This window comes from Silurus meridionalis, chromosome 2 (genome assembly GCF_014805685.1).
Source record: "Silurus meridionalis isolate SWU-2019-XX chromosome 2, ASM1480568v1, whole genome shotgun sequence".
Lineage (NCBI taxonomy): Eukaryota > Metazoa > Chordata > Actinopteri > Siluriformes > Siluridae > Silurus > Silurus meridionalis.
Genome location: NC_060885.1, coordinates 24,607,068 through 24,621,131, shown reverse-complemented (window position 1 = coordinate 24,621,131; position 14,064 = coordinate 24,607,068). Strand labels below are relative to the sequence as shown.

Here is a 14,064-nt window from a genome sequence, read left to right as displayed (position 1 = left end):
TCCAGTATGGCTTAACACACAGCCTCAAGCTTTATAGCTTAATTTTCCCATTGAACAAGATCTAAGGTCTTTGAATGTCTGTTACAGTCATCACACAGAAAACTACTATTCACAAATAGAGCACTTAGCAATGGATCACAACGAAACACGATCAATAACAGCAGGCTTAACCACTAATACATGCTAGCAAAAAGATTTGTTAATGTAGAGCTCTCACTTATTCACATTTATTTTGAGTGAGATTGTCAGCATGATGGTGAATGTGAAGGGAACTAGCAGCCTGGGAACTTGTTGTTCTGACTGACTGTAGGAATGTGTTTATTATAAAATCGGAGGCGTTAGGTTCGTTTCATGTGTGTTTTTAACTTGTTCCTTCGCTCGCCTCACAGGAAGTCGCGCCTACGTACTGCTGTCCCTAAGTCAGCAAGATGGTATTGAGCAGCACATGGACTTTGACAACCGCTACACTCTACTCGAGCTGTTTGCAGAGACCACATCTTCAGAGGAACATGGCATCTCTTTTGAGGGCATCCACCTCCCACAAGTAAGAATCTCACATACCACTTAGTGCCTGCTTTGCTGTTCTTGGTTGTTTAGCACAATCCCAATTCCAAAACAGTGGGGAAACTGGGTAAATGGTTGCGTGTCAGTCGGCTTTAGCTTTGTTTCGCACTGTTGGCTAAGGTTTTTGGTGATTCGTCTGTGAGAAAGAGAACTCCCGATTGGTTAATTAGCTTAGCGAATTAGCCTAGCGAATAAGCGCACGAAAACTGAACACTCTTGTTGTCATTCTTGCGCTTGTCTTTGCAACTTGGCAGACATGATTTAAAAAGTCTGTTAGCAATGATTGAGGCATGAAATGAAATGAAATGCCACCTGTTGGTATTGGAGAGTTATGTTCTCTCATGCAAGTGAACTTACACGCACAGTTTGGTGTGTCAGATGCACCTGCCTACTGATCGGCCAAATTTGTAGCACAATTGCCCGATGCCTAGTAAATAAAAAAAAATGGCAAAAATCTGCCAGTCAGTCGGTCGACCTCTTGCCCGGTCTTAATTAAATGCAATTTAAAGGCATTTGAAATTTCTATAAAAAATTTGCTGTGATGGCAGCTACCTAGAAGAGAAGTGCAAAACCTTTTGAAATGTCCAGACATTGTAATGTGATAATTAGTAACATTGCAGACGTTCTGTTCTACTTGATATACAAAAATGTATTTCTTATTACAATGTAATATGTATTCCTATTAATTTGCCCTTTGGAGACCTTGACTTTTCTGTAGCGCAGTTAATTGTATTTCTTTCAATAGGGAATATAGACAAAATAATGTTTAGTGATAACAAATTTAACACTTGCACATTTTTAGAGGTTTAGTGAGGCAAAGGATGTTTTGGTTTCAGAAAGCATGCGCATGGAACTTTTAATGTTTAACATGCACCTTTGACATTGGCTTGGTTTGTAGATCCCAGGCAAGCTGCTCTTTTCACTGGTGAAGCGCTACCTGTGCGTGACCTCACTAATGGACAAGCTGAACACCACAGGGGGGGAGTTGAGCTCGGAGCGGCAGGAGCCTGGCCCCTCCTCTTCCACAGCAGCTCATCAGTCGGAGCACTCTCGGCTACAACGGGAGTTTGAGTTCACCATGGCTATGGCAAACCTCATCTCGGAGCTGGTGCGAGTGATGGGCTGGGACCGTAACCGGCAGCCTCTCATCGCCACCCACACAACCGACGGGGAAATGGAAGAGTCCGATGCAGAGGCGAATAGGCGAACCCTCCGTTCCATCTTCCAGCCCCGCTTTTCTGCTTCTCCCGTTATAACAGCCACAGCCACAGCAACAGCAACAGCAACAGCTGCACCTACTCCACCCAAGAAGAAAGCAAATGGATTCAGGACCCGTACAGACTTCTCCACACGATCAGCCTATGTGGAGTACGTGCAGGACACGCTGAAGAGCGGCATGCAGGTGCGCATGCTGGAGGACTATGAGGAAGTGAACGCCGGTGACGAGGGAGAATTTCGCTATAGTAACGACGGTTCGCCACCTGTCCAGGTACATACAGTGTGTTGTTTGCCCCCCCCCCCAAAAAATCTCTTCCTTATAAACCCTGTAAGATGTTTGACAGACTATGCCATTATGCTGTAGGTATACTGGAACTCAATCTCCAGAACCTACTGGGTACACTGGCACATGATTGAGATAATGGGTAATGGGAGCAGTGGACAAACTGAGAAAGAAACTCAGGAAAAGGCTCTTTCTCTAACCGAGACACTTAAACTTACAGCAGGTAAGACTGGTTTAACTAAACCAGTATTTTTTTTTTTTTTATATGAATTAAACATATAACCTGTTTTTCTCTTTGTGTGTGACAGTGAGTCAGATGTTCTTTTTGAAGCCACCTGGTGGGTTGTACTCCTTACCATATCTAACGGACAGCCTGCAGGATGATCCAGACACCCTTACCCGTGCTGAGTGGTGGGAAGTGCTTTTCTTCATTAAGAAGCTGGAGCCAAAGCAGCAACAAGAGATCAACAACATCCTGCGACAGAACCTTGATGAGCAGGCAATTTGCTGTTTTCTAATTCCTGTGTGCAAAATGTTTTACTCAATGTCCAATTAGTGTTTTTAATTTAGGTCTTACATTTTCTGCTCCTTGTTTTTTGTCAGATTGTGGAGCTGGATGAAACCACTTTAATTCAGTTGTCAGTGTCTAGCGACGTTGCCCGTAAGATCCTGCACTACCTGAAACAGGCCTTGCAGGCCTCCTGTCTGGGTGACCTGCTCTGTTCGCATGCCTTTGCTAAGCACTACTTGAGACGTGGTGGTGCCAGCCTGGAGGATGAGGAAATGTTCGTTGACAGTGGTCTCGGCTCCTCTGTACTTAGTGGAGAGGGGAGCTCATCAGTAACACCTAAAGCTTCTACCTCTTCCGCTTCCTTCTCCATGAATGGCTGTGTTTCTAAGAAACCCAAAAAAGATGTTCCTGTAGATAATGGCAGCTGTAATAGTGATACAGAGTGTGAGCTACCAACAGAAGATGAGACGAAGTATCCTGAAGATTTGGAGGAAAAGATGAAAGGTGATTGAGTTGTGGCTGCTGGTTTTCTAAATCATTTTTCGATTTTTACCCTGAAGCTACACTATATGGCTATATGTGTGTGGACACCTGACCAGAGGTGGAAAGTAATGAAGCCCATATACTTTGTTAGTGTACTTAAGTAGATTTTTCTGGAATCAGTACTTTACTTCACTATTTCATCTTAGGGCAACTTTTTACTTTCCCTCATTACATTTTTAACACAAATATCTGTACTTTCTACTTTTTACAATTTCAAACCAGCCTCGGTACTTTAGTTTTAATTGATATTTCTCTTCTCACGGCACACTCTGCTTGTGTTCTATATGGTGGTTGTTCAGCCTTGATACATTCATTAGATAACTACATTTTCAGTTATTTTGTATTATTATATTAATATGATGTGAGGTCCAGTTACCAGCGTGACACTAAAACAGCTAGTAGCAAGTGTTACTTTTTTCTTAAGTACATATCAGAGCCCAAACGTCTTAATTTTAATGAAAAAGTGTAGTCAGTATTAAAAAAAAATTTCAAATCTTTTGGAAAAATCTGTACTTCTACTACTTGAGTGAAGAATGTGTGTACATTTGCCACCTCTGTACCTGACCATGATACCCATATATGATTCTTCCCCCAAATTGTTGCCAATATATTGGAGGCACACAATTGTTTTATGCATTTGTTTTCCTTCAATAACACCATAGTTCAAACCTCCAGTTCGTTAATTATAACACAATCACAACCTGTTTAATCATTACATGAAGACATGGTTTACGAAGGGCGATACCAGAATGTAATACCTCGGAATCGATTAAAAAAATAACCAGCTTTAACAAATAAGTGCATTAAAAATAATTTTATTAATAAATAAATAAATAAAATACAATTTTAGTTTAATGTAACAAACTGTATCAAAAAACCTACAGGGAACATAGGTTACATTTTGATGTGTCCACAAACCTTTGGCCATGGAGTGTATTTGCAAGAAGAAGAAAAAAACCATTCCTTTTGATAATTTATTTTAGACTAATATATTGTGGTTATGGAAATGCTTTCCATTTAATTTTGTGGGGAAATTATTATTTTTTGTACATTTGTTTTCTGCACTATAGTATTTAACAACCCAAAAGTGCAAGGTAAAAAGACTGCCTTGGAGAAAATCAGCGAAGTTGTGGACATTATGAAAAAGAGCAGCTCCGACTCTGGACATCTACTGGCTGGCATGAAGTTCATCTGTAAGATCTTGGATGAAGAAGGCCCTCAGGAGCGCAGCACTCTCAGATCAGACTCTGCACAGAGTATCCGGTGAGGCTCATGAACTAAGTGTACACTTGTTTATTTGAAGTGCTTCAGGGTTATATCTAGATAGAGCTTATGCAATATAGAATGGTATATGCAAGAGTGAAAGGGAAAGTTTATCGGACTGTTGTGAGACCTGCTATGTTGTATGGATTAGAGACAGTGGCACTGAGTAAAAGACAGGAGGTGTTAAGGTGTTTTTGTTGGAATGGTGAGGGAGGTGAGATTGAGATGGTTTGGAAATGTACAGAGGAGGGACATGGGGTATATCGGTAGGAGAATGCTGAGGATGGAGCCACCAGGAAGAGGAAGACCAAAGAGGAGGTTTATGGATGTGGTGAGGGAAGACCTGCAGGTGGTTGGGGTAAAAGAGGCAGATGTATAGGACCAGGGGGTATGGAGAAGGATGATCCGCTGTGGCGACCCCTAACGGGAGAAGCTGAAAGAAAAAGAAGAATCCTGTATATGTCAGCTGAAGTCACTGTATAATCCTCAAGTGTGTGCTGAACTTCTTGCTAAACACTGACACAATGTTTTGTTTCCTTTAGGGACAAAGTCTTAAAGATCCTGGTTGAGATGATTGGGAGCCAACCAAAACAAAATGCCATCATGGCCTTGCTTCTGACTCGCAGTCTAATGCTCAAATACGAGTGGCGGGTTTCCTTCGCTACAGAGGGGGGAGTGAAAGCCATTTTGTCCTGCATGCAGGAACATTCCACCTGCACTCGAGTACAGCAGATTGCACTAGCAGTAAGTTCCACATACACTCGTCTTCTCTCTTCTGCACTTTGCCAATCGGTAATTCTGTGGTTTTCCTTGGTGACACGTTGAGCCAAACGATTTTGCCAAGAACAAGCAATAGAACATATTTGAAGTTTTTTCATCCAGAATTCCTGGTATACCAGTGAGAGACATAAACGATACATAAGGATGTATATTTTCTCCCTCCAGACCTTAAAGGTCATCACTGGTGCCAGTAAGCATGACCTGCGCAGTATGGGAAGCTGCCTGCCCCTCTCTGATTCTGGTAGTCAGATGATGCTGGAGATCTTCGCAAGCATTGGTTCAGCAACACCTGAAGGTTCTAAGGGGCTTCTTGGAGCAATTCCATCTGCTATTGATCTCATGCTCAACACTTCTGGGTAAGAGACTGACCACTTTTAGTATACTTGCTTCCCTGTAATAAAAGCACACTTGAAAACAAGTCGTCTTTTCTTTCTTTCTAGAATTGTATCCACCTGACTTATACACTAACTTTTCAATTATATTATGCTATATCCTCTCCAGAGGTCTCCACACTGCTCAATAATATGATTGCCTTGAAACGACCACTGCTTCTCCTCTTGTGCTACAAACCTTTAAAATATAGTTCATGATGCAATACATAATTTTAATCTCAAATGTGCCATTTCTTCAGAAAAAGCTCTGGTCAGGTGCATAAATATTTGGACATCGACCAAGTTATTGCTTGTTATTGTAGCTGTCTACTACAGCTGATTGGTGTAAAACTGCAAAGTGTTTTCCAAGTAGTCCATAAGGTTCCAAAATCAATAGGAGAATAATAGCAATGCTTATTTTGCCATTATTATATTGCACAAAAAAATAGTCTTTATTTTCAACTGGAATAAGTTTAGCTTTAGCTCATCGTGTACATATCACTGTCAATTTTCTAATACTGTTTTCTCTCTCTGCTGTTTCAGGGGTGGCCTGTCTGTACGAAATGGCCTGTTGGTGATCATCACTCTGATCCTGAATCACAAGAGCCTAGCAGAGCAACTGGTGGCATGTGACATCACCACTGTCCTCAGAAAGTGCCTTTCTGGTCACAGCTCTGAAAGCATGCTGGCTTTAATTGCCCTCACCCACATCTCCAATGTGCACAAAATAGAAAAGAAAGGTAGTGTAAAAAGAGAAGGACTTGTTTGCTTAGTTAATTTGCTGCTATATATTTGCATTAAAACCGGTTCTGATTTCTTTTTTTTTTTTTTTTGTTCGGTTCCCTGCAGAGTCTAACGAGGAGCTTGACTTCAAGGACACTGAGCTGAAGATGTTAGTTGTAGGTCTAAAGGAGATGACCACCACCAAAGAGGTGATCCAGACCCTAGAACAGCTGCTGTGTGATGAAATATCTCAGTTGGAGGACGAGAGGAACGAGGTGATGCATAGCAGAGACACCTTCCAGGATCTGGTACGCCTCATGGACCAGCACAGAGTGGAGCGCACAGTACAACTCTCCATTCTCAGGCAAGGAGTTGATGGTCCAGATGATTACTATTCCTCAAAAGAAGTCTTAATGGCATGACTGTGCTCACACCAAGATTGTTTTATGTTTGAGAAAAGGTTTTATTTATATATATATATATATATATATATATATATATATATATATATATATATATATATATATATATATATATATATATATAATGTATATATGTATATATATATATATATATATATATATATATATATATATATATATATATATATATATATATATAAAAACAGAACAAGCTCACTAACTTACAAACTTACTGTTTTTGACAGAATCCTGAACAAGTTCTTGGACAATTACCAGGAGGATTTGCTTCCTTGGCATGAGAGCATTGAACCTGCCCTCTCTTCTATGACAGCTTGTATTAATGACAGAGAGGTAGATTTTTTTTTTCTTCTTTGTATACATACTTGTGTGCTAAAGATCTCTCAAAACAGTTTCTGTTTCAACCATCCCTACATCTTCCCTCAATACCTAGGCTGTGCAGCAGTTCATCCGTTTCCTATATCGACTGGCTTCTCTGAACAAAGATTATGCTGTAGTTATGTGTCGTCTGGGCACTAGGGAAGCACTCGTCAAAGCTTTGGACAAGCACAGCACCAACCTGTTACTGGTCACAGAACTACGTGACCTCATTAACGATTGTGAAAAGTATGCCAGCCTTTACAAGAAGATGACCACCAGCGTGTTGGCTGGATGCATCCAGGTGATTACCTGTTGGAATTGTTTCTTTGTCTAAAGCTTAAAAGGGTCTGTCATTGCTAACAGTAGTGGAATATAGTTTTGTTACATACGAATTTAATATACACTGGGACTCAAATAATTTGCTTAATTATGGTAAAGATAAGAAGGAATACTTACCTACTCTACATTTTCAATGCGATAACATAAGTGCTGTACACACGTACTGGTAGAACATAATCTATACCTACCACTGTTTTGCACCTAAGTGATGATAATAAATTACACATCTGCTAAAGATTTATGGTCAGTACTTTGTTAAGGTGTTTAAAGCTCTAGCTTTCAGACTAAATGTCAGCTTGTAATTTAAATAATTCCACAATTTGTGTTATTTGGCTCAAATAAACTGCTTAATAATGTTCAAAGAAAGTGATAGCATTGTCCATTGTCAGTGTAAAACCAAAATAGTTTTGGGTCCAGTAGTTGCTCATTACTGTATTCTCACCTGATTCACAATATCATAGTTTTTCCCTCTGGTTTGTTTAGTTTAAGTAAAAGGTAGATAAGAGGCAGCGACATACAAGGTTTAATAAAATCCATGTTAAAGTTGTAAAGTTTTACATTTTGCAGTTACTTATTTGTCAAAAGCCCAAAGCAACTTGATTACAGTAACAATAGCCCATGCTTTAAAAATGAATTGAATGCATTTTCAGATGAATCTCGACAGCCCAGATATTTACTGAATTAGAATGAGTAAGACATTATTAATCATAATGATAAGAAACAGTTGCCCATAAATGTAAATAACATATGATTCTGGTTTTCTATTAGATGGTCTTGGGCCATATTGAGGAACATCGACGCAACCACCAGCCAATTAACATCCCCTTTTTTGATGTGTTCTTGCGCAACTTGTGCCAAGGTTTGGAAACGACAACTGTACATACCATACTAACCTAAACATAACGAAAACAATATTTTACCCTTTTTTTTTTTTTTTTTTTATTTGTTTTGAATTTCTTAACAGTAAAAGTAATGTTTTGACTGCTTAAATAACTGTTGAGGTCTGATATGCTATTCCATATCGTATGTTGAACTTAATAAAGACTTTGCTGCACTCAGAGACCTGAAATGACAACAACAACATAGACATATTGTGTGTATATCTGCAACACACCATTTTAAAATTCATTTAGAATTAAATGAAATGTTGTGTTTCTAAGGTTCCAGTGTGGAGCTGAAAGAGGATAAATGCTGGGAAAAAGTGGAAGTCTCCTCTAACCATCACCGAGCAAACAAGTTGACTGACAAGAATCCCAAGACATTCTGGGAATCCAATGGATGCACAGGCTCTCATTTTATCAATATTTACATGCACAAAGGGGTCATTATTAGGTAGGGGTGTGTGTGTGTGTGTGTGCGTGTGTGTGTACGTGTGTGTGTATATATATATAAAAAACAGAGTATGACATGTAGTAAAATGCTTTTAATGACATTTAAACATGAAAATATAAATGGAATATAAAAACAAAATTGTTAATAATGTTGTTTTTTTGTTTGTTACTTTTTCTCCTGAAGGCAACTGGCAGTCCTGGTAGCCAGTGAAGATTCAAGTTACATGCCAGCACGTATTGTAGTACTGGGAGGAGATGATCCCACAAACATCAACACTGAGCTCAATACTGTAAGAACGCATACTGTCCATGCTGCATTAACAGTGTTAGTGTCCCATTCTCATTGAATGACGACTTCATTTGGTGTTTAACAGGTAAATGTGCCGCCATCTGCTAGCCGTGTTGTTCTGCTGGAGAACATAACCCGCTTCTGGTCCATAATTCAGATCAGGATCAAGAGGTGTCAACAGGTCAGGCAGAAACATTTTGTTTTTATTGTGGTTTCTTGTACAGTAAAACCCCATTGTACGAGCATAATTCGTTCTTGAAAATTGCTCGTAGGTCCATTTGCTCGTATATTCGGACTGATTTTCCCCATAGAAATTAATGTAAAAGTGATTTAATCCGTTCCGATATCTCATTCGATCGCTTATTTCTGCACTTAAAAAGTATTTTTAGCCTATTTTAACAAACAAATACACCGCAAATTACCGTAATGTAAATATAGTTTAACACTTACTCATGTGGTAGTGGTTGATTGCGAGTGTGAGACGCACCACACTCATAACCTCCTCGGTTTCCATGGCAATTCTATTTACTTTCATTTTCACAGCACCATCACTGATTTTCTTGGGAGACATTTTTCAAGATTTCTAGTGAAATAAAAATATAAAACTAAAAAAGTTAAGTTTTTGCTGCACTGAACAACGAAAGGGACAGAGTGATACGTCATCTAAGCGACTAATGCGACCCTCCGCCGAAAACGTGAACCGGCAGCGTGGGTTTGCTCGAGAAACAGGGTAAAATTTTGCGAGCAAGGTCGCTCGTATCTCCTTTTGCTCGTACTATAGGTTGCTCGTACAACAGGGTTTTACTGTATTTTGTTTTCTTTAAGGATGGAGATAGAGCCCCATACTTTGTGAGCATTTTTAAAACCCTCTCGATTAAGGCCAGCAATAGCCAAATAATAGGTTGATAATGCTGAATGAATGTATGTGTTAATTTTACCATCAGGGTGGAATTGATACTCGAGTACATGGCTTTGAAATTCTGGGGCCAAAGCCAACATTCTGGCCGGTGTTTAAGGAGCAGCTGTGCTGTCGTACCTACCTGTTCTACACAACCAAGGCTCACACATGGTGCCAGGAGATCCTAGGGGACAGAAGTCAACTGCTTCAGCTTTTCAATAAGTGGGTATAATCTGTTTAAGAGATCTTTCTTGTTCTATTTATCCTTTTATGTATACAGGTGAGTTCCACTGAGATTAAAAATCCCTTTTGCAAAATGGAGCACTAACCAAGATAGCAACATAAAACAGACACATGCGATATTAACCCACCTTTTTAAAACCTTTTTAAAATAACGTTTTAAAAGCACGAGTGAGCATTTCCCTGCTTAATTCTGAGTAGGATGAGTAACAATATAGCAGATCATTTAAAAAAGTTATGGCTGACAATTGAAAAATTTTAAATAACTGGTAAACCCCCCATTTATGTGAAATTTTTGTCATTCGAGTAACTTGCTGAATAAAGGGAGAACATGTTTTGATACATTTTAATAGAAAAGTGGGAACATTTCTTGTATGTACAGAGCCTGCCACGTTTGGAAACACCTAGTGCGTTTATAATATTCTAGAGACACACACACGTTTCTGTTTTTTATATGCAACAAACTAAGTCATTGCATTTTATTTCGATTGACTTTTACCAAACAAATATATAAATGTACATGTTAAAACCTGATTTTTCTTGAAAAATCCTCCCTTAGCATGAAGACACTCGGCATACAGACAGTTTGTTTCTCCAAAGTTTCATCTGAAATACTTTGCTGTGCCTCTTGTAAAATTTAACAGATGTGTATTTACACTAGTTGGAAATGTATTTATTTCATGTGATCTGGTTCATCCCAGAGCAGTTAAATAGGATTTAGGTGTGGTGACTGGGCAGGGTTTTTCCTGATAGATCACACGCCAGATGACAGCTTGCTCACTAAATAACCTTTACAGAGCTTTCTCAAAAATCAAAAGTCAAGAAACTTTTTTTTTTTTTTTTTTTGGCATTTCAACCACTTGTAGCCGATGCAGTACACAGTGAAATGAGACAACGTTCCTCCAAAACCTAAAACATAAAAAAACATAAAACAATATAAAACTACATAACAGAAAAACACAGAGCTAAGGACTAAAGTAAGTTGTTCTCGCCATTTAAAGTGCATCGTGTGCAACCTGGTGCATACAGTACAAGACACCACAGGACAGTGTAGGAAAAATACACAAAATACCAAGTAGTGCCACTAGTAAACCTACTGTGTATTATACAGTACAGTGTGCAAGAGAGAGCTGGATACAGGAGTGTACTTGTAAATAAACACAAAATGTAAACACAAAAGGTTGTGCAAAACACCAATAGCTGCAGTGAAATAGATGTGCAAAAAAACACTTATGTAATAGTAAAATAATATGGGTGGTGCTGAAGACATGGATGTGTGAAATGAGTGTGTGTTTGAGTTCAGAATTGTAGCAGTTCAGCATACACAATTGAGTGAAAGTGTGGGAGTGAGTTTCAGTTAAGTTCTCTGTTGAGGATCCTGATGGCTTGAGGGGAAAAACTGATGCATAGTCTGAATGTGAGGCCCGTATGCTTCGGAAATTCTTACCTGATTTGTAGGACAGTGAGGGGTGTGTGGGGTCGTCCACAATGCTGCTGGCTTTGCGGATGCAGTGTGTGGTGTAAATGTCCATGATAGAGGGGAGAGAGATTCCAATCATCTTCTCAGCTGTCCTCAATATCCTCTATAGGGTCTTGCGATCCGAAACGGTGCAGATCCCAAACCAGGCAGTGATACAGCTGCTCATGATGCTCCCAAAAGTCCCTCTGTAGAATGTGGTCAGGATGGGGGGAGGGAGATGGGCTTTCCTCAGCCTTCTCAGAAAATAGAGACGCTGCTGGGATTTCTTGGTGATGAAGCCGGTGTTGAGTGAAAGTAAAAGTCGTGTTGAGTGGTCTCGTTATATGGAAAAGGTGTTTCCAGTTAGCCACAGTTTAGACGGAAATATATGTAGAAAATGTTGGTTCACTTTTCCTTTCACTCAAAATAAGTTTCCAATTTTTCATGCGTAGAACATCCCCAAACCATTAGGCTTCCACCTCCATGTTTGACTGTGGGGGTGAGGCAGTCTGCTGACATCTTCTCTCCTGTTGTCCATCTTACAAAAGTTCTTCTGTTTATGTCAAACATTTCCAATTTGCTCTTACCTATCCACACACATTTCTTCCAGTCATTCATTGTCCAATAACTGTTTATATTAACAACAGGAACATGCATGTGTCTGCTCTGTATCACTCCATCTCCTAAGGTCCCATATGACTTAGTGAAGTTAATGATGTGGCTCTGCTGTGATTTGTGTGTTAAAACTTCACTGCAAGATAATAAAATTGTTGTGTCTTGAGATTGGCAGTTTCCTTTTATTAATCTTTTGGACCGGTTATTTTGAGAACATTTGCAGCCTTAAAGATTCAGTTTCAGATTGTTTAGAGCAGTTTGTGGGATTTTTAATATCAGAAGACAGTAAATGTGTGCAAGCATATACAGTAAGGCTTTACATCACTTTTTATCAAATTATGAGGCAATGCTGTTGATGTAAACACATGAATGGTACTGATTGATTAACACTTTCCCCCCTCTTTCTTGTAAGGTTGAACAGTGCTCTGCGCCATGAACAAATGTTTGCTGACCGTTTCCTGCCTGATGCTGAGGCTGCAGAGGCTCTTGGACGTACATGCTGGGAGGCTTTAATCACTCCTATTGTACAGAGCATCACTGTCTCTGGTAAACAGCCCTTGTGTATAATCTAATCTAAAAATACTCAGACGTATGTTATTGATGGTACAATTATATTGTGAAGAATAATCAATGGTTTACATTTTTCATGTAATTTTATTCTGAGATTATTTGAACTATACAGTATCCAAACGCATGAAACACTTGTGCATTTTTACGTTAGACTTAATTTTTTTTCAGGAAAGGTGCAAGCAGGCACAAACCTGACACTTTTTAAAATGAAAATGAATTTCCAAAGTGGATATATTTTAAAAAAAAATGCTGTTTTCACATTGTAGTGTGGACCAAGAAAATGTAGATTTAAGAAATATAAATATTATATTTATAAATGTAGTATATTTGTAAGTCATGTGACACATTCAGCTCAAACAGCATTTTAGTCTTGATTAACTCTTTATGCATTAAGTTGATTTTGAGGTTGTTTTTTTTAGCAGACTGTAAATATGTACTGCTTTTCAAACTGTACATTGACTACTGTAAAATATATCCAAGTTTAATTTCTATAGTATTGTCCCTTAAGAAAATGCACTATAATGGTTGCTGGATGGTATGTGAGGGGTGTATGTGAGGAGCTGCTATAATTCATCTGAGGCACACAGTGGTGTCTGGTGTCAAGTTCTGTCTGCTAATTACTTAATTGATTCTGAGGTGTTGGTTTGAGTAGTTTTATTTTGTGGTATCATTTGTAGGTACTGAAATTGTGTGTTTTTGTTTTTTTGTGTTTTGTTTGTTTGTTTGTTTTTTTTGTTTTTACAGAGAGCCATGTTCTGAGCCCTCTGGCCTGGTTGCTCACTGAATACTTGGAGAATTCAGAATCTTCAAAATGCTATAAGAGCCGAGCTGCCATCTTCAACTCCCGCGTACGTCGCCTCAGCCACTTACTGGTTCATGTGGACACAAGCCGAGTGGATATAGAAGAACTTAAACCACCTGTCAAATCCAGTGAGTGGAGCAATCTGAAAAATCTCAAGAACTTTTATTGAATTTTTTTAATGGGAGTGTCTTCTAGTTGTGCGTTCACACAAGAACACGTTATGAAGAACGAGGAAGCTGTGTTTCTCCTGTGTTGGTGTGCTACTTTAAGCTGTTAGACAGGCAATTGTGACCGGACAAGAGACAAAAAAGTGATTTTCTCATGTCCTGGAAGCAAAATTGCACAGGATTGCAAAGTACTGTTTAATAAATACTAATACATCACTGTGTATTCAACAATATAGGGACAAAACAGCTATATGTTGTTATTCCACATATGTTAACTGTTACCAAAGTTGGAGACACA

General features: G+C 39.0%; 1 protein-coding gene across 4 annotated transcripts in view; it reads left to right on the top strand.

Annotated features, from left to right (window-relative positions):
• Positions 1–14,064, top strand: part of LOC124397962 (cullin-9) — a 38,464-nt gene that overhangs the window by 7,572 nt on the left and 16,828 nt on the right. For all 4 annotated transcript variants that reach the window (XM_046867901.1, XM_046867893.1, XM_046867884.1 and 1 more), the window contains exons 3-21: positions 390–544; positions 1,463–2,053; positions 2,147–2,288; positions 2,374–2,564; positions 2,669–3,080; positions 4,190–4,382; positions 4,925–5,126; positions 5,328–5,518; positions 6,077–6,273; positions 6,383–6,620; positions 6,924–7,029; positions 7,130–7,357; positions 8,164–8,254; positions 8,556–8,727; positions 8,911–9,016; positions 9,101–9,196; positions 9,960–10,135; positions 12,640–12,773; positions 13,542–13,727. In XM_046867901.1, the coding sequence (XP_046723857.1) occupies positions 390–544; positions 1,463–2,053; positions 2,147–2,288; positions 2,374–2,564; positions 2,669–3,080; positions 4,190–4,382; positions 4,925–5,126; positions 5,328–5,518; positions 6,077–6,273; positions 6,383–6,620; positions 6,924–7,029; positions 7,130–7,357; positions 8,164–8,254; positions 8,556–8,727; positions 8,911–9,016; positions 9,101–9,196; positions 9,960–10,135; positions 12,640–12,773; positions 13,542–13,727 (3,807 nt within the window). The remainder of the gene's footprint in view (positions 1–389; positions 545–1,462; positions 2,054–2,146; positions 2,289–2,373; positions 2,565–2,668; positions 3,081–4,189; positions 4,383–4,924; positions 5,127–5,327; positions 5,519–6,076; positions 6,274–6,382; positions 6,621–6,923; positions 7,030–7,129; positions 7,358–8,163; positions 8,255–8,555; positions 8,728–8,910; positions 9,017–9,100; positions 9,197–9,959; positions 10,136–12,639; positions 12,774–13,541; positions 13,728–14,064) is intronic.